The sequence below is a fragment of the Bombina bombina genome, chromosome 1 (assembly GCF_027579735.1).
Source record: "Bombina bombina isolate aBomBom1 chromosome 1, aBomBom1.pri, whole genome shotgun sequence".
NCBI lineage: Eukaryota > Metazoa > Chordata > Amphibia > Anura > Bombinatoridae > Bombina > Bombina bombina.
Window position 1 is genome coordinate 291,077,736 of NC_069499.1, and position 19,416 is coordinate 291,097,151.

Here is a 19,416-nt window from a genome sequence, read left to right on the forward strand (position 1 = left end):
AATGCTGTGAATCGCATATCACAGAAGAAAATCAAGCACAAACTTCATAGGGAGGCAAAGTTTGTAAAACTGAATTGTGGGTTCGGTGAGGGGTGTATTTATAGGCATTATGAGGTTTGGGAAACTTTGTCCCTCCTGGTAGGATTGTATATCCCATACGTCACTAGCTCATGGACTCTTGCCAATTACATGAAAGAAATAAAAAAAGCTGCTTAACCCTTTGGGGCATATGTATCAAGCTCCGAATGGAGCTTGATGCCCTGTGTTTCTGGCGAGCCTGCAGGCTCGCCAGAAACAGCAGTTATGAAGCAGCGGTCACAAAGACCGCTGCTCCATAACATGTCCGCCTGCTCTGAGCAGGCGGACACACATCACCGGATATCAACCCGATCGAGTACGATCGGGTTGATTGACACCCCCCCTGCTGGTGGCCGATTGGCCGCGAGTCTGCAGGGGGGCGGCATTGCACCAGCAGCTCTTGTGAGCTGCTGGTGCAATGCTGAATACGGCGAGCGTATCAGGTGCGCCAGACTTTAATAAATATGCCTCTTTGAGTGCTAAGCACTTTCCCACCTGGGTGCTAATATTTTCTAAGGTTTTTTTAATTTTTTATTTTTTTACAGACCCCCAAGACTTACACTGTTGGAAAGGTTAGACGATTGCCTTTCCAACAGTGGGTCTTGGGGGTCTGTAGCTTCTTAGATGCCTGAGATACAGGCTTCTAAGCAGCATGCCCCCTTCTCCTATACTTAATATTTTTAAGTATAAATAAAGTTGTGCGGTGATGTCATCACGTCATTGTGCGTGACGTCACTGCACATCACGTGAATCCCCGGCGATTCCTGTCACTCTACAGGCACGATCTCCAGGGTAGGAGCGGTTAGGAGCCCCCAGATCTACCTCAAGGTGGGAGAGTGTTCATGACGGCTCTGAGCCGTCAGCACCAAAGTGAGAAACTCTGTAACGGCTCAGAGCCGTCATTAGCACTCAAAGGGTTAAAGCCCTCATTGTAATACCACTCGCAAACAACATCCCTCTTTCAAGTGAGGAGTAAGAGGTGTTTGCCTTAGAAATAACAGTCAACTTTACACTAAATAAGTTTGAAGCTTCTAAGTACAAGGATGTTGCTTATTGCTCCCACTTTGTAAAGTGTACAGTATCCTATCTTAATTGAGGGATCAAACATAGGGTTGCCACTCAGCCAGTATTTTACCAATGTGGCTGGTATTTTAAAGGTTAAGGTCAAAGTTCAAAATAAAAATTAAATATAGAAATAAAGATACTATCATGGTCAAACTTCCTCTAAGTGTACTAATGATCATTTAAAATCAGTCCTAGAAGGTTTAGTTCCTGACTGATGCTGTATAATTACAATTTACTCTAAAAGGTGGCAACCCAATCAAACACCCAATTATTTGTCAAGTGATCACCATGGTAACAGTATATTATAATTCTCTTTTATTACTTTTTATAAATATTGGCGATTAAACTATTTTCTGGTTTGACAGATCGAGAGAATACAAAACCAACCACTCTGGTTGAACTACCAGATTAAGAAGAAGAGCATTGATACCAAGAATGGAAACACAAACAACGAGCAGCAGCTTTTCCATGGGACGGCTCCTGATACAGTAAAAAATGTCAACCGCAACGGATTCAATCGCAGTTATGCTGGGTTGAATGGTAAGTTTAGGAAGTTACGTGCACTTGTAATACAGTCATTTATTGCCCCATATTTATAAAATGTCTTCTTAGGTTTTCCTAACAAACAGGTCATAATTCTGATTCAGGGAAAAAATAATCTAAATTGAATTTCCTTTCAGGTTTATGAAATACTAAACAAATAAACAAATACAACTTTTTTGTGTACATTGTGAAAATTTTTATGACATCTTTCACATAAATTTTAACAGTGGCGTCACTTGGGTTGGTGTCACCCGGTGCGGTAAGTTATGGTGTGTCCCCCACTCCCCTAGTAATGTTTTTTTTTTTACTGCAAGAAGAGGATTTCATAGAAAAGTCAAACTTCTCCAATGGACATAAAGCAGACACACACAAACACAAAAACACAGGCACACACACATACAAACCCAAAAACACAGGCGCACACACATACAAACACTCAGACACACACAAAAACAGTCAGACACACACACAAACACTCTGACACACACACACACAAACACTAAGGCACACACACACAAAAACACTCAGGCACACACACAAAAACACTCAGGCACACACACACAAAAACACTCAGGCACACACACACAAAAACACTCAGACACACACAAACAAAATATGTAAACTGCACTGCATTAATTATAAAGCTCAAGTCTAGAGCTGCTCCCTGGCTCAGCAGAGCATAAAATGAAAGATAAACAGTGCACTAAATCACTAATGAAAAGGTTTAGGTGCGCAAACTTTGAAAATTCTGCTCTCGGACTCTCTTCCAAGTCTGTCTACCGCTTACCACTTCTTATGGCCAAACACCTCTGCACTCTGCCCACCCCAGCCCACCCTCCCCTCCTACGTCTTCAGTGTGCACTTAGTGTACCGTAACCGTATTAGTCTGGTGGACTTCATATGTGGCTCCTTCACTTTAGAGACAGTGTCAGACAGTCATGCGGTCAGGTGCCAGGCATCCCCCTCACGATTTCCCAGTTCCCGTTTAGAGAGACAGCACATCAGTGAGTGACTCCACTGCTCCACACGTCACTGAGCAGTGAGCACAGATAGGCAGGCAGGTTTAGGCACACCCACAACATTCATAGTGAAATTGGGCAGGGGAAGAGCAAAGTACAAACAAGCCAAAGCAGCCGGGAAAACTATTTGTGGAAATTGCGGTGCGGGCTCAATGTCTACAACTTCCCCAGTCCCACTAATGTTCACAACTGCTGGCTCCTCTAATAAAAAAATCTTTGCATCTCTACATTGTATTGCACCCTCTAGTGACGCCACTGAATTTTGATTTTTCTTTTTCTAGAATCTAAAGGGGTAAAACAACACAGATTATATCAATTAACAAGGTCAGATACCTATGTAATAAAAAACAACTATTTAATCAATGCAGTTATAAAAAATTGAATCTTATCATCTAGATATGTTGGTGGAAGATTTACCAGACCTTGTGCCATATACCAGGGCATATACCATTTCCATTGCAGGGTTTTTAAAATATAACCACTCAGGAATATGTGGAATGTTGTAACACAAAGTCTAGTGCCTCATCCACCTATACGGCTAGATGATAAGATTCCATTCAAGCACAAGATTATAATATAATTTTAGGTGCTAAAATAGAGCTACTATAAAAATATAGTGACAGCATTTTTGTAGCTATATCATAACACAATTTCTGTTTTTTTTTTTTTTTTTAGAGCAAGTTATTTGTTTCTAGATATTAGTGTCTCCTTTGTCTGCTCCACACACTACTGATGTTATATATAAAGGTAAATAATCTGATCCTCAGACCATTGATATCCTCAGTGATCTTAACCATAACCCCCTCACCAAAGTTAACTGCCCTGTCACTGAACCAATATTATATTAATAAAACAGATCCTTATATATTTTTAAAAACATTAACCTCCATATTTATTATTTTTCAGTAGATTTTGCTGGTATTTGGTATCCTACCCAGTTAATCTTAGTTTGTATATCACATTAACCTCCCTATTTATTATTTTTTCTTTTTGAAAAAAAAAAAGCTGCCAATAGATATGAAAAACAATCTATTTTGTAACTCTGCTTTTATATAAATATTTAAGCTACAGGTGTAGCAATACTGTTGCCTAGATTTAGAGTTCTGCGTTAACCGTCCAAACCAGCGTTAGGGGTCCTAACGCTGCTTTTGGCCGCCCGCTGGTATTTAGAGTTAGTCAGGAAAGGGTCTAACGCTCATTTTCCAGCCGCGACTTTTCCATACCGCAGATCCCCTTACGTCAATTGCGTATCTTATCTTTTCAATGGAATCTTTCTAACGCTGGTATTTAGAGTCTTGGCTGAAGTGAGCGTTAGAACTCTAACAACAAGAATCCAGCCGCAGAAAAAAGCCAGGAGTTAAGAGCTTTCTGGGCTAACGCTGGTTCATAAAGCTCTTAACTGCTGTGCTCTAAAGTACACTAACACCCATAAACTACCTATGTACCCCTAAACCGAGGTCCTCCCACATCCGCCACTCTAATAAAATTTTTTAACCCCTAATCTGCCGACCGCACACCGCCGCAACCTACATTATCCCTACATACCCCTAATCTGCTGCCCCTAACATCGCCGACCCCTATATTATATTACCCCCTAATCTGCCCCCCAACGTCGCCGCAACCTACCTACACTTATTAACCCCTAATCTGCCGACCGGACCTCGTCGCCACTATAATAAATGTATTAACCCCTAAACCGCCGCACTCCCGCCTCAAAAACCCTATAATAGTATTAACCCCTAATCTGCCCTCCCTAACATCGCTGACACCTAACTTCAAGTATTAACCCCTAATCTGCCGACCGGACCTCGCCGCTACTATAATAAATGTATTAACCCCTAAAGCTAAGTCTAACCCTAACCCTAACACTCCCCTAAGTTAAATATAATTGTTATCTTACGAAATAAATTAACTCTTATTAAATAAATTAATCCTATTTAAAGCTAAATGCTTACCTGTAAAATAAACCCTAATATAGGTACAATATAAATAATAATTACATTGTAGCTATTTTAGGATTAATATTTATTTTACAGGCAACTTTGTATTTATTTTAACTAGGTACAATAGCTATTACATAGTTAATAACTATTTAATAGCTACCTAGTTAAAATAATTACAAAATTACCTGTAAAATAAATCCTAACCTAAGTTACAATTAAACCTAACACTACACTATCAATAAATTAATTAAATAAACTACCTACAATTATCTACAATTAAAACAACTAAACTAAATTACAAAAACAAACAAACACTAAATTACAAAAACAAACAAACACTAAATTACAAAAATAAAAAAGATTACAAGAATTTTAAACTAATTACACCTACTCTAAGCCCCCTAAAAAAATAACAAAGCCCCCCAAAATAAAAAAATGCCCTAGCCTATTCTAAAATAAAAAGTTTACAGCTCTTTTACCTTACCAGCCCTTAAAAGGGCCTTTTGCGGGGCATGCCCCAAAGAATTCTGCTCTTTTGCCTGTAAAAAAACATACAATACCAACCCCCCAACATTACAACCCACCACCCACATACCCCTAATCTAACCCAAACCCCCCTTAAAAAACCTAACACTAAGCCCCTGAAGATCTCCCTACCTTATCTTCACCACGCCGGGTATCCCCGATCCGTCCAGAAGAGGCTCCGAAGTCTTCCTCCTATCCAGCAAGAAGAGGACATCCGGACCGGCAAACATCTTCATCCAAGCGGCATCTTCTATCTTCATCCATCCAACGAGGAGCGGCTCCATCTTCAAGACCTCCGGCGCAGAACATCCTCTTCTCACGACGACTAGACGACGAATGAAGGTTCCTTTAAGGGACGTCATCCAAGATGGCGTCCCTCGAATTCCGATTGTCTGATAGGATTCTATCAGCCAATCGGAATTAAGGTAGGAAAAATCTGATTGGCTGATTCAATCAGCCAATCAGATTCAAGTTCAATCCGATTGGCTGATCCAATCAGCCAATCAGATTGAGCTTGCATTCGATTGGCTGTTCCGATCATATAATAAACTACAGGTTTAGCGACACTCTTTTTGGACAACCTACTGTCCTAAATAAATCCAAAATTGCTGCTCTTGAAATTATGTCTACTTTAAGTATATTTCTTTATAAACAACATTTTTAGTAAAACAGGCATCACTTCCATATATTATTATTATTGGAGTGCTATAGGCTGGTCTTCCATGGAAAGACAATCACAGTTCTAATTGTCCAAATGGATCAGCGTTTTTCATATATTACATAAGGTCATATCATAGCTGTTCTTACCAACATCATAATTTAACCATGGTATATTTTAAGTAATATTAATATATTAATATTAGTTTAACCTCTTGAGGACTGTGCCAAGCTATAAGAGAGAGAAAAAGAAAAAAAAAGGAGGGGGGGGGAGGGGAGGAGGGATATAGGGGGGAAGCGGATTCACACTAGGGGAAAGGATAGGAGTGGGGATGGGTAGGAATATTCATACAGTTCTAGGGTAGTACAGTGTGGTGGAACTATGAGTTCTCCATGGTATTCACAGCAAAATTTATTCTAGGCCATATGCCCAGATTTTAATCTGGAGGTCTTCCGACCCATGAATATTGGAGACATATGATTCCATTTTCTTAACAAATTTTAAGAAATCAACCACCTGTTCCCAAGAGGGTGAGACACGCTGAAGCCACATTCGGGCTATAGCTAGTTTAATGGCTAAGAATAGGTAGATACAAAATAATTTCTGTGGTAGAGTCAGATGCGTGGGCAGAATGTGAAATAGACATACACTTGGTGATGTGAGTATTTGGATGCCCCCAGCAGTACAATATTGGATTGCCTTTTGCCAAAGCGGCTGGATCTGTGGACATGACTACCAAATATGCTGAGGGGTCCCCAAAGCCTCACACCCCCTTCAACATTTGGGGGAGTTAGCGGGCGAGATTTTAAATAGGCGGATAGGCGTCATATGCCATTGAAGCAAAACTTTGAGAAACAGCTCGTACAAAGTTGTACAGTGTATAGCTTTTTTGGTAAGCTGTACTGCAACCCGCCATTGCTGTGGTTCATGCGAAACAGCTAGGGAGGATTCCCAATGTCTTATTGGAGGGGATTTATAAAAAAACGGAGGATTCATGAGTACAAGGTATGAGAGAGACAGGAGTCTTGGTTCTCAAAGGTCCTTTATCGAAGCCCCACGATGTGAGGAAGCTACGCAGTCTCCAAAATTCAAAATGCAGGATAAGAGGTGGACTGAACCTCCGTAGGAAGCCTGGGAAAGTAAGTAATTTATCTCCTATATAGAGATCTGCTATCTTGGTTAAACCCAAAGCTAACTAAAGATTGGGGTGAGTATCAGACAGAGACAGTGGCAGCCCTCTCAGTGAGTGTGTTGGCGAGGGGTGAGGTGCAATAGTAGGAAGATTACGAATCTTATCCCAAAACTTCAGACTCGATTTTATGATAGGGTTAACAAAAAGGGTAGGTGGCCTAGAGTGTTTGGGAATCCACAGCAGATCTCTCAGAGCATACCCTACTGGGAGGGATGCCTGTTCAATTTCAGCCCATCTACTTTTTAAAGTCAAAACCCATTGAGTCACGTGGGATAGTCTAGCAGCTTCGTGATATTTTAAAATATTGGGAGCAGCCGCCCCTCCAGCCAATAGTGGCTGTTGCAGAGTATTAGTAGCGAGTCTCGGGACCTTATTGCGCCATATGAATTTATTGCACAGTTGTTGGAATTTGTAGATTGTAGATCTAGGAATTGGGATGGGTAGAGAGCGAAACAAATAAGTACGTTTTGGGAGAGGGCTCATTTTAAAAGCTGCTATCCGTCCCAGCCACGACAATGAGGGAACATTCCATGTTTCAGTACATTTTTCGATGTTTGATAGCAAGGGGACAAAATTTAAGTCAATCATAATCGGTATGTTGTGGGACAGGTAAACACCAAGATGTTTGATATGTGATGTGGAACCACAGAAACCTGTATGTATTCTTTAGTGTGTTAAGAGTCTCGTCTGGGATGTTTATTGTGTAAGCTTCCGTTTTAAGAACATTAAGCTTGTAATAGCTAACTAAGGCAAATTTCTCCAACAGGGAAAACAGATGAGGCAAAGAAGTAAGAGGGTCAGATATAAGTACTGTCAAATTGTCAGCAAACAATGCTGTCTTCTGCTCTGTATGGTGTATATTGACCCCTCTAATCTGAGGACAAGAGCGGATAGCCTCAGCCAACGGCTCCATCATAAGGGCAAATATGAGTGGGGACAGTGGATACCCTATAATACTACCTATTTTAAGATTGAGTTTATAAACTGGCATTCCAGAAGGAGCCAATTCATTTAAAAACTCAATTGGGTAATTATCTATATCTTCCTGTGATTCATCATCAATAGAATCAGTACTTAAGTAAGTAGAGGTTTCACCTTCTAACAAACTAAGAACTTCTTCATTGATTTTATCAACATCACTATTTTTTGGACATAAAATTACTATTTTTGAAAACTTAAAAAACATCAGAATCTTTTAACTCTTCACCAAAAATCTCCTTTACAATGGAGTCTTTGCAGATCATTTGAGATGGAATTTCAAAGATGTCTTCATGAAAGCCCTGCTCGTTTGTCAGTAGTCCATCTCCAAGCTTTAAAAAACAAGCGCTAAACTCTGGATCAACAGATCTTACATTATTAGTCAGCTTCAAAAGCTTAAACTTATGCCAGAGTGGGTTCAATTTTATGCTGGCTTCAACTATAACTGATCTACTTCCGTGTGCAACAACAGGAAGAGTTTGTCTGAAATCACCTCCGAGCAGAATAGTTTTGCCTCCAAAAGGTTTGTTGTTATTCATCAACTCTTGAAGGAGTTCGTTGACACATCTGAGTGCATCACTGGAAGACATGGTTGATTCATCCCAAATAATAATCTTTGCAGTACGAATCATTTGTGCATCATTAGATGTTTGCCTCATGGAAGAGGTTGAAGTATCCAACAAAGGAACTGGCAACTTAAACTGCAAGTGGTATGTTTGTCCATCTTCAAGCAAATTTGCTGCAATACCTGAAGCAGCTGGTAATGCTACCTCACTATTTCCTCTAAATGTCCTCAATAAAGTCTTGTATAGGTAGGTTTTACCACTACCACCAGGACTATCAAGGAAATAACACCTTTGTAGTAAAGTGTAATTTTCCAATCCAACAATGATTTCTTTTAAACTTTCTTTTTGAAGGTCATTAAAAGATGCCTTCATTTAGACTCCAGTATAACTTTCATCATAGAGATCTCTGGTATTTTCAAGTAAATTGTTTGGAGGACATTTTTTGCCATTAACAATTAAAATATCCTGAATATCTTTAAGTGCATAATTTAAACAATTTTGACACTCTGGTGTGTGACCTGGGTGTCTTGAGAAGTCTTCAAAAAGTTTTTCTTTGTACTTTTCAAAAAGCTCTTTAGCATTTGGTGGAGATACTAAAGCACAAATATGAGCAAAAAGCTCTCTAGGCAGTTGAGGCATCATTTCACTTGCAGCTTCATGAAGAGATAAATCCCATGATTGATCATCTTCAAAAAGACAAAGTTTTTGAGCTGCTTCTTTAGATATGTGAAATTGAACACCATCAACTGTTTGGATATCTTCAAAAGAAGTTGCTCTTTTAAAATTAAGTAAAAGCAAGCGTAAACAAAATCTCTCAACATCTGAAATTAAACTTACAGAGTACATGCGACCAATAGTGTTATTTGCTCGATCTTGTACTCTTTTTTTTCCATGTTGTTGTCTTTTGATGAAAAACAAAATGCTCAGGTATATCAGTGTAAAGATATGCATGAGCTGCCAAGCAGTCAAAGTTGTGTCTCTATAATGTGTTCTTTCTACTGCAGTTTCAATATCGTTTTCAGTAAAATATACTGACTGTTCTCTAGGAAGGTGAACTTGTAATCGCACAATGGTATGCGATTGATGATGGTGCATATGAAAGCCAAAAATCTGGGCTGAGCTGGCTGAAAAAAAAACTAACACCTGCAAAAAAGCAGCGTTCAGCTCCTAACGCAGCCCCATTGTTTCCTATGGTGAAATGAATTTTATGTCTGCCCCTAACACCCTAACATGAACCTCGAGTCTAAACACCCCTAATATTACACTTATTAACCCCTAATCTGCCGCCCCCGACATCGTCGCCACCTACATTATATTATTAACCCTATACTAAATTACAAATAGCCCTTAAAAGGGCCTTTTGCGGGGCATTGCCCCAAAGTAATCATCTCTTTTACCTGTAAAAAAAAATACTATACCCCCCAACATTAAAACCCACCACCCACACACCCAACCCTACTCTAAAACCCACCCAATACCCCCTTAATAAAACCTAACACTACCCCCTTGAAGATCACCCTACCTTGAGCCGTCTTTACCCAGCCGGGCACAAGTGGACGTCCAGAGGGGCAGAAGTCTTCATTCGATCCGGCCAGAAGAGGACATCCAGACCGGCAGAAGTCTTCATCCAGGCGGCATCTTCTATCTTCTTCCATCCGGAGCGGAGCGGGTCCATCTTGAAGACATCCGACGCGGATCATCCTCTTCCATCCGACTGCGACTGAAGAATGAAGCTTCCTTTAAGTGACATCATCCAAGATGGCGCCCCTTCAATTCCGATTGGCTGATAGAATCCTATCAGCCAATTGGAATTAAGGTAGGAAAAATACAATTGGCTGATTACAGGCTCTCTGTAATCGGTCACGGGGATTCATCCCCTGCCTCCCTTTTCAGATCGACGTTATACTGCTATACCATTACCTCTACTGATATTTTTCAGTACTGGTTTGGCTGTCTGCTATATGTGGATGGGTGTCTTGTGGTAAGTATGAATAATTTTTTAAGACACTCTCAGCTATGTTTGGCACATTATATTATATTGTAAAATTTTAAATATATGTATTTACTTATATTTGCCATGAGTCAGGTCTATGTGTATTTCCATTTTTTTTCAATTTAACAGTTTCAGCATGGAAAGTATGTTTTTGGGAAGATTATTTAAATAATTTTTTTCTTACCTGGTGTTCCAGTTTTTCAAATATTGACTGTTTTTCAAACATTTTTGCAGGCAAACTAGACTCACGAGGACGCAAAATGCTATTATTTATTGTGTCATTCTTGGCGCAAAAATTTTTTGCCACAAAGTTGCGCCTTAAGTGACACAAGTCTCGTCATTTCCTGCTTCTTTGTTGACGTTAGAGTTTTAGGTGCAGAATTGTGCTTGTTATGACGCGAGTTGCGTCATTTCCGGGTGTTAGTATTGGTGCTAAAAAAAAATAATTCTTTCCTTTTGCGTAATGCGTCATAGTTGGTGCCAAAGTTTTTTGTTATATCACCCCTCTTCCTTTATTGCTTCTGGTTTTCTTTAGAGTACCTTGATGCTTGTTTTTTGCATTTTACTTTAGCGTAAGCATTTTTTCCCATTCCTGAAACTGCTATAGGAAGAAATTGGATATTTTGTTTAAATGTTGTTTTTTTCTTTTTACATTTTTCAAGATGTCTCATTCTGATCCTGCCTCTGATGTTGCTGTAGAAACCATGCTGCCTGATCACAGTTCTACCAAAGCTAAGTGTATCTGCTGTAAATTATCTGTTGTTAGTTCTTTGGCTCAATTATGTGGCATCTGTCATGGCAAACTTTTGCATGCTGATAATGTTTCTATTAGTACTAATATATTGTCTGTTGTTCCTTCAAAATCTAATGTACCTGATATACCTGCAGATGTAAAGACTTATATTGCTGCAGCTATAGATAAGGCTATGTCTGCTATCCAGCCTTCAAATAAACATAAAAGGTCTGTTAAAAATTCTCATAATTCTGATGAAATTTGTATTGACTGACAGCATACTGAAATATCTTCTGCTGATGAGAATTCCTCTGGTTCAGAGGATCCTGAATCAGATTCTGAAATTGATAAATCTTCCTATCTGTTTAAGATTGATTATATTTGTTCTTTGTTGAAGGAAGTTCTGGTTATGCTGGGTATTGAAGAGTCTAGTCCTCTTGATAATAAAGCCAGTAAACGTTTAAATTTTGTTTTTAAACCTCCTAGGGTTGCACCTGAGGTTTTTCCTATTCCAGATGCGGTTTCTGATATGATTACTAAGGAATGGTCTAAACCTTGTTCTTCTTTTAATCCTTTTTCTAGGTTTAAGAAGTCGTATCCTTTACCTGTGGCTAATTTGGAGTTTTGGGAAAAAGTCCCTAAAGTTGATGGAGCTATTTCCACTCTTGCCAAGCGTACTACTATTCCTATGGAATATAGTACTTATTTTAAGGATCCTTTAGATAGAAAGATTGAATCTTATCTAAGGAAAGCTCATTTATATTCTGGTTATATTCTTAGATCTGCCATCTCCATGGCTGATGTGGCTTCTACTTCAACCTTTTTGTTGTACAGTTTAGCTCACCAGGTAGAAGATCCTGATTTGTCTAGCATTATTCTTCTGCTTCAACATGCTAATTATTTCATTTGTGATGCTATATTTAACATTATTAAGATTGATATTAAATCTATGTCTTTGGCTTAAATCTTGGAATGCTGGCATGGTGTCTAAATCTAGATTACTATCTCTAAAAAAATTTAAGGGGAAGTTTTAGGCTTCTAATAGTTTTCGTTCCTTTCGCCAGAATAAGGAACAAAATTCTACTCCTTCCCCTAAGGCCTCTGGTTCCAATTGGAGACCTTCTTCAAATTGGAATAAAACCAAGCCTTATAAAAAACCAAATCCAGCCCCCAAGACTGTATAAAGGTACGGCCCTCAATCCAGTTCAGCTAGTGGGGGCAGATTGAAATTATTTCAGAAAATTTGGTCAGGTTCTGTTCAGAATCAGTGGATTCAAAATACTGTGTCTCAAGGGTATCGAATAGGTTTCAGAGAAAGACCCCCGTGAGAAGATTCTTTCTTTTGCATATTCCGACAAATCCTGTGAAGACTCAGGCTTTTCTGGAATTTCTTTCAGATATAGAGCTTTCAGGGGTGATTGTTCCAGTTCCTCTACAGGAACAGGGTTTGGGGTTCTATTCAAATCTATTAATTTTACCAAAGAAAGAAAATTCTTTCAGACCAGTTCTGGATCTGAAACTTCTAAATCATTTTGTAAGAGTCCCAACTTTTAAGATGGTGACTATAAGGACTACTCTGCCTTTTGTTCAGCAAGGGCATTTTATGTCCACAATAGACTTACAGGATACTTATCTTCATATTCCGATTCATCCAGACCATTATCGGTTTCTGAAATTTTCTTTTCTAGACAAGCATTACCAGTTTGTTGCTCCTCCATTTGGCCTAGCAACAGCTCCAAGAATATTTTCCAAGGTTCTCGGTGCCCTTCTATCTGTAATCAGAGAGCAGGGTATTGCAGCGTTTCCTTATTTGGATGATATCTTGGTACTAGCTCAGTCTTTTCATTTAGCAGAATCTCACACAAATCAACTAGTGTGGTTATTTCAAAGGCATGGTTGGAGGATCAATTTACAAAAAAGTTTCTTGATTCCTCAAACAAGGGTCACCTTTTTAGGTTTTCAGGTAGATTCAGTTTCCATGACTCTGTCTTTAACAGACAAGAGACGAATGAAATTGGTTTTAGCCTGTCTGAACCTTCAGTCCCTTCAGTGGCTATGTGCATGGAAGTTTTAGGTCTTTTGACTGCAGCATCAGATGCAATCCCCTTTGCTCATTTTCATATGAGACCTCTGCAGCTTTGCATGCTGAATCAATGGTGCAGGGATTATACTCGGATATCACAACTGATATACTTAAATCCCAACATTCAACGCTCTCTGTCTTGGTGGATGGACAATCATCATATTATTCAAGGGCCTCTTTTGGTTGTCCTTCCTGGACTGTGATCTCAATGGACACAAGCCTTACAGGTTGGGGAGCTGTCTGGGGATCTCTGACAGCACAAGGGGTTTGGAAACCTCAAGAAGTGAGGTTACCAATCAATATTTTAAAACTCTGTGCTAACTTCAGAGCTCTTCAGGCTTGGCCTCTGTTCAATAGAGAACTTTTCATTCATTTTCAGACAGACAATATCACAACAGTGGCATATGTCAATCATCAGGGAGGGACTCGCAGCTCTTTAGCAATGAAAGAAGTATCTTGGATACTTTTTTGGGCAGAGTCCAACTCTTGTCTAATTTCTGCGATTCATATTCCAGGTGTAGACAATTGGGAAGCAGATTATTTCAGTCGTTAGACTTTGCATCCGGGAGAGTGGTCTCTTCATCCAGATGTGTTTCATCAGATTGTACAGATGTGGGGTCTTCCAGAAATAGATCTGATGGCCTCTCGTTTGAACAAGAAACTTCCCAGATATCTTTCCAGATCCAAAGATCCTCAGGCAGAGATGGTGGATGCTCTAACAGTTCCTTGGTTTTACCAACCTGCTTACATTTTTCCACCTCTAGTTCTTGTTCCAAGGGTGATTTCCAAGATCATATTGGAAGAATCTCATGTGTTTCTGGTAGCACCAGCATGGTCTCACAGGTTCTGGTATGTAAATCTTGTCCAGATGTCCAGTTGCCAGCCTTGGCCACTTCCTTTAAGGCCAGACCTTCTGTCTCAAGGGCTGTTTTTCCATCAGGATCTCAAATCTCTAAATTTGAAGGTATGGAAATTTTACGCTTAGTTCTTAGTCATAGAGGTTTCTCTGACTGAGTGATTAGCACTATGTTACAGGCTCGTAAGTCTGTTTCGAGGAAGATTTATTATCGAGTTTGGAAAACCTATATTTCATGGTGCTCCTCTCATAATTTTTCTTGGCATTCTTTTAGAATTCCTCGTATTTACAGTTTCTTCAGGATGGTTTGGATAAGGGTTTGTCTGCAAATACGTTGAAAGGGACAAATGTCTGCTCTTTCTGCCTTGTTTCATCGAAAGATTGCTAAACTTCCTGATATTTACTGTTTTGTTCAGGCTTTGGTTCTTATCAAACCTGTTATTAAGTCTAATGTGGTTTTAAGGATTTTGCAGGACCCTTCTTTTGAGCCTATGCATTTTTTGGATATTAAACTACTTTCTTTGAAAGTGTTATTTCTTTTGGCTATCTCTTCTGCTAGAAGAGTTTCTGAGTTGTCGGCTCTCTCTTGTGAATCTCGTTATCTGATATTTCATCAAGATAAAGCGGTTTTATGGACTTCGTTGAAATATTTGCCTAAAGTTGTGAATTCTAACAACATTAGTAGAGAAATTGTTGTTCATTCTTTGTGTCCTAATCCGAAGAATTCTCTTGAGAAATCTCTACATTCTTTAGATGTAGTTAGAGCTTTGAAATACTATGTTGAGGCTACTAGGGATTTTAGAAAGACTTCTAGTCTATTTGTGGTTTTCTCTGGTTCTAGGAAAGGTCAGAAAGCCTCTGCCATATTCTTGGCATCTTGGTTGAAACTTTTGATTCATCAGGCTTATTTGGAGGTGGGGCAGTTTCCGTCTCAGAGAATTACAGCTCATTCTACTAGATCAGTTGCCACTTCTTGGGCTTTCAAGAATGGAGCTTCAGTTAATCAGATTTGCAAAGCAGCAACCTTGTCTTGTTTGCATACTCTTACTAAATTTTACCATTTTGATGTGTTTTCTTCTTCAGAAGCAATCTTTGGTAGAAAAGTTCCTTAGGCAGCTGTTTCAGTTTGATTAATTTGCCTATGATTTGAGTTCTTTGAAATTTAAGAAAACGTAATTGTTATTTGGATTTAATTTTTTCAGCGGATATAGCTGTTTTTATTTTATCCCTCCCTCTCTAGTGACTCTTCTGTGGTCTTCCACATCTTGGGTATTTCTATCCCATACGTCAATAGCAAATGGACTCTTGCCAAGTACATGAAAAAAAACATAATTTATGTAAGAACTTACCTGATAAATTAATTTCTTTCATATTGGCAAGAGTCCATGAGGCCCACCCCTTTTTATGGTGGTTATGATTTTTTTTGGTATAAAAGCACATTATTTTTTTCCAGTTCCTCTTTTTATATGCTATTTTACTCCCTTTTACACCTCACTATTTGGCTATACATTAAAACTGAAGTATGTGTGTGGTAGGAGGTGTATTTACAGGCATTTTGAGGTTTGGGAAACTTTGCCGCCTCCTGGTAGGAATGTATATCCCATACGTCACTAGCTCATGGACTCTTGCCAATATGAAAGAAATTAATTTATATACTTATTGCGGGTGATTAGTTTTTTTTTTTTAACTACTTGATGCAGACGGTTAGTTGTTTTTTTTGTAATGCTCCGTGTGCCTTTGCTGCATCCCGGTGGATTCCGAAAATGGCAGGGTGGTGAACGAATCTTTTGGCTTCGCACTGCCAACATTCCATTGAGGATGCATGCACAACTGCCGACGGTGACAGACATTACAAACGCAATTATAGTATAGATGGTTCTCAGCTATTTACTGTCTGCTATGAGGAAATGTAATTAGAACTTCCTTATATTTCCCAGTTGCATTAAATGGTGATAAAATGTTAAGAGGGTGTTCTTATACAAGCAAATATGCTTTTATAAGAGGCACAGATTAGATTACCCCCATATTTTGGCTATCAAGTTTATAAACTCTGTGAAGTAACTACAAGCATATTAACAGCACCAGTAAATGTAGAGCACCTATAAAGAAAGTTTTTGCAGCCTTCATCAATAGTATCTCCTGTCTCTGTCATATTATTTTTGCACGGAAGGTAATCTCACATCTCTATAGTGAAATCAGAATAAAAAAATTAAAGCCAATCAAGCTATTTCATAGCGATTAGTGACATAATTATGCTTTAATCATCATTAGCTATGTGAAGTTACAATAATGATAGAAGGGGTAACTAGTACAATCTTGAATGTATTGCTTTTAAGGTAGTTTGGGACAACAGTGAAGCAGTGAAATGTTCGTAAGACCCTATTGTAACACTGTTTAGAAGGGAGAAAGGGTTACGTTTGGAGAATATTTGGGTTGGGTCAGAATATATATAGTATTTGTACTTAGACAAGATTATGATCTTCCCAAGTGAATAAATGTAGATTGACAAGAGCAGAAAAACTCAGATCTAAGCTTTGTGGTACACTGACAGATTGTGGTAGGGGTGGTTATGTGGTTTTACTGAAGGAGTGGTTGTAAGAACATTTAGAGATAAGATCTAGGCTATGATAGAACTGTATTATGCAGGGCATGGATTTCAGGGGAGTTCAGTAGTGGTTAACCGTATCAATAGCAATAGGGAGGTCAAAAAGAAGAAATTGTGAAAAAACAAACAAACATGTAGGTTAGGTTGTGTGGAACTCAGAATGCAGGAATTGAAGCACTGAACAACAAAAGTCTTTTAAGAAGCTTTACCGATTGATAAGCAAAGAAGACAAATTTGTAGTTTAAACTGAAGAACACTGAAACAGCAAGTATGAACAAAGGCTCAAGGTAACACTAGACTCCTGATAAGTAACAGTAAGCCTTGGAACGCTGCAGTAACAAAGTTCAGTGCACACTGAGGCTCAAATAATGCAATATACCCAATGGGTACAGATAATGAGATTTTCACAGAATACCAGGAAAGGGCAGTAAATACAGCTGGTTTGAAGAAAGCTGTCACTTGTAAAGCAGAATTTAAACAAAGGAACTCATCTATTGCTCAACACTCACAATGAAGTGGGTACAACTGCATACAAGCTTGCTTATGAGGAAAACATATGTATATGCAGTCCCAAAGTTAGTGAGCAAAATAGCACGTAATGTCAGCTATAAGTTGCCTTTGCATGTGATTACACACGGCTCTCCAAGAACACACAGTGTGATGCAATGCTGTGCATACAAGTCGTTCACGCTGAGTGGGTAGTCCATCACAAGAAACCCTGTATATAACACTACAGATGTGCTCTGTATAAGCAAGTCAGAAAGGAGAGCAAATAACAGTGTCCTTACTAGGTATCCGGGCTCAGGAACTCACCATCCCATCCCGCTCATCAAGGGATGTGTTCGGTAGCTCTGCCGGTCCTATCGACACATCTGCGTCTTTGCTCGTCCTGCTCCGAACAAACTCCACTGCCGGGGATGACTCCTCCCACTCCTGACATGGTTCTACATCACACTGTGTCAATTTAAACTTTACATTACACATATATATGCAATGTTTGTAACATATATATTGATCCAGCTTCATCTTTATCTAATCACTATCACCAGTGTTAGCACTGTTAATGTTAGTAAAAAGGTTTTTTTTAGAATAGGGATTTTGGGCACTGAAAAAGAGCTGAATGCCCTTTTAAGGGCAATGCCCATACAAATGCCCCTTATGGGGCAATGTGTAGTTTAGGATATTTAGTGTTAGTTTTTTTTTATTTTGGGGGGTTTGGTGGGTGGGGGGTGTATTGTTAGAGGGGGGACTTAGTATTCTTTAAGGTAAAATAGCTGTTTAACTTAGGGCAATGCCCTACAAACAACCCTTTTAAGGGCTATTGGTAGTTTAGTTTAGATTAGGGGGTGTTTTTATTTTAGTGAGGCTTTTTTATTTTCATTGGGATTAAGTTTAATTTTTTTATTTTTGATAATGTAGTTTATTATTTTCTGTAATGTTAGACTTTATTTTTTTGTAATTTTAGATTATTTTAATTTAATTTTAGGTTGTTTTTTTAAGTACTGTTAGGATTTTATATTTTAATTGTAATTTAGTATTTTATTATTTTATGTAATTTGGGGTTAATTTAGGGGGTGCTAGGTCAGGGGGTTTAGTAATTAAATTAGGTTTATTGTGATGTGGTGGTTTAGGGGTTAATAACCCACTTTCTGTTGGGGTACCTCAAGGCTCTGTCCTCAGTCCCCTTCTCTTTTCAATCTACACGTCATCATTAGGTTCCTTAATAAAGTCCCATGGGTTTCAATATCATTTGTATACCGATGACACCCAAATCTATCTCTCTGCACCAGACCTACCTCCTTCCTTGCTAACCCGTGTCACTAACTGTGTTTCTCATATCTCATCTTGGATGTCCTCTCACTACCTTAAGCTAAATCTCTCCAAAACTGAACTCCTTCTTTTTCCCCCTTCTTTCAATGTCTCCACCCCCAAAATTTCTATAACTGTTGATATTTCCATCATTACCCCTACCCGGCATGCCCGATGTCTTGGGGTCACACTTGACTCAGATCTTTCCTTCACTCCTCACATTCAGTCCTTAGCTAAAGCCTGCCGCTTCCACCTTAAAAACATCTCTAACATCAGACATTTCCTTACACAAGATACAACTAAGATTTTAATCCACTCTCTCATCCTTTCCCGCCTCGACTACTGCAACTCCTTCCTCTCTGGTCTACCTAGCTGCCGCATAGTTCCTTTACAATCCATTATGAATGCCTCGGCCAGGCTCATCTTCCTTACTCGTCGCTCTTCATCTGCTGCACCTCTCTGCCAATCCCTTCACTGGCTTCCTCTTGCCTCTAGGATTAAACACAAAATCCTCACTCTGACATACAAAGCTCTCAACTGCACTGTTCCCCTCCATATTTCAGAACTTGTCTCCAGATGCTCTCCCTCCCGTCCCCTTTCGATCAGCTCAGGATCTCCTCCTCTCTTGTTACTTCATCACAATTATATATATATATATATATATATATATATATATATATATATACACATACATGTGAAGGGTTATTCAGGGATTCCTGACAGATATCAGTGCCAATTTCCCTGTTTTTTGTGTCATTTGTACTGCAAGT

The 19,416-nt window shown here is 39.0% G+C and overlaps 1 protein-coding gene across 1 annotated transcript in view; it reads left to right on the forward strand.

Moving 5' to 3' along the window:
• LOC128645218 (protein mono-ADP-ribosyltransferase PARP14) overlaps positions 1-19,416 on the forward strand; it is a 285,203-nt gene that overhangs the window by 223,910 nt on the left and 41,877 nt on the right. Inside the window, exon 16 of the mRNA XM_053698043.1 lies at positions 1,509-1,683. Within this exon, the coding sequence (XP_053554018.1) occupies positions 1,509-1,683 (175 nt within the window). The remainder of the gene's footprint in view (positions 1-1,508; positions 1,684-19,416) is intronic.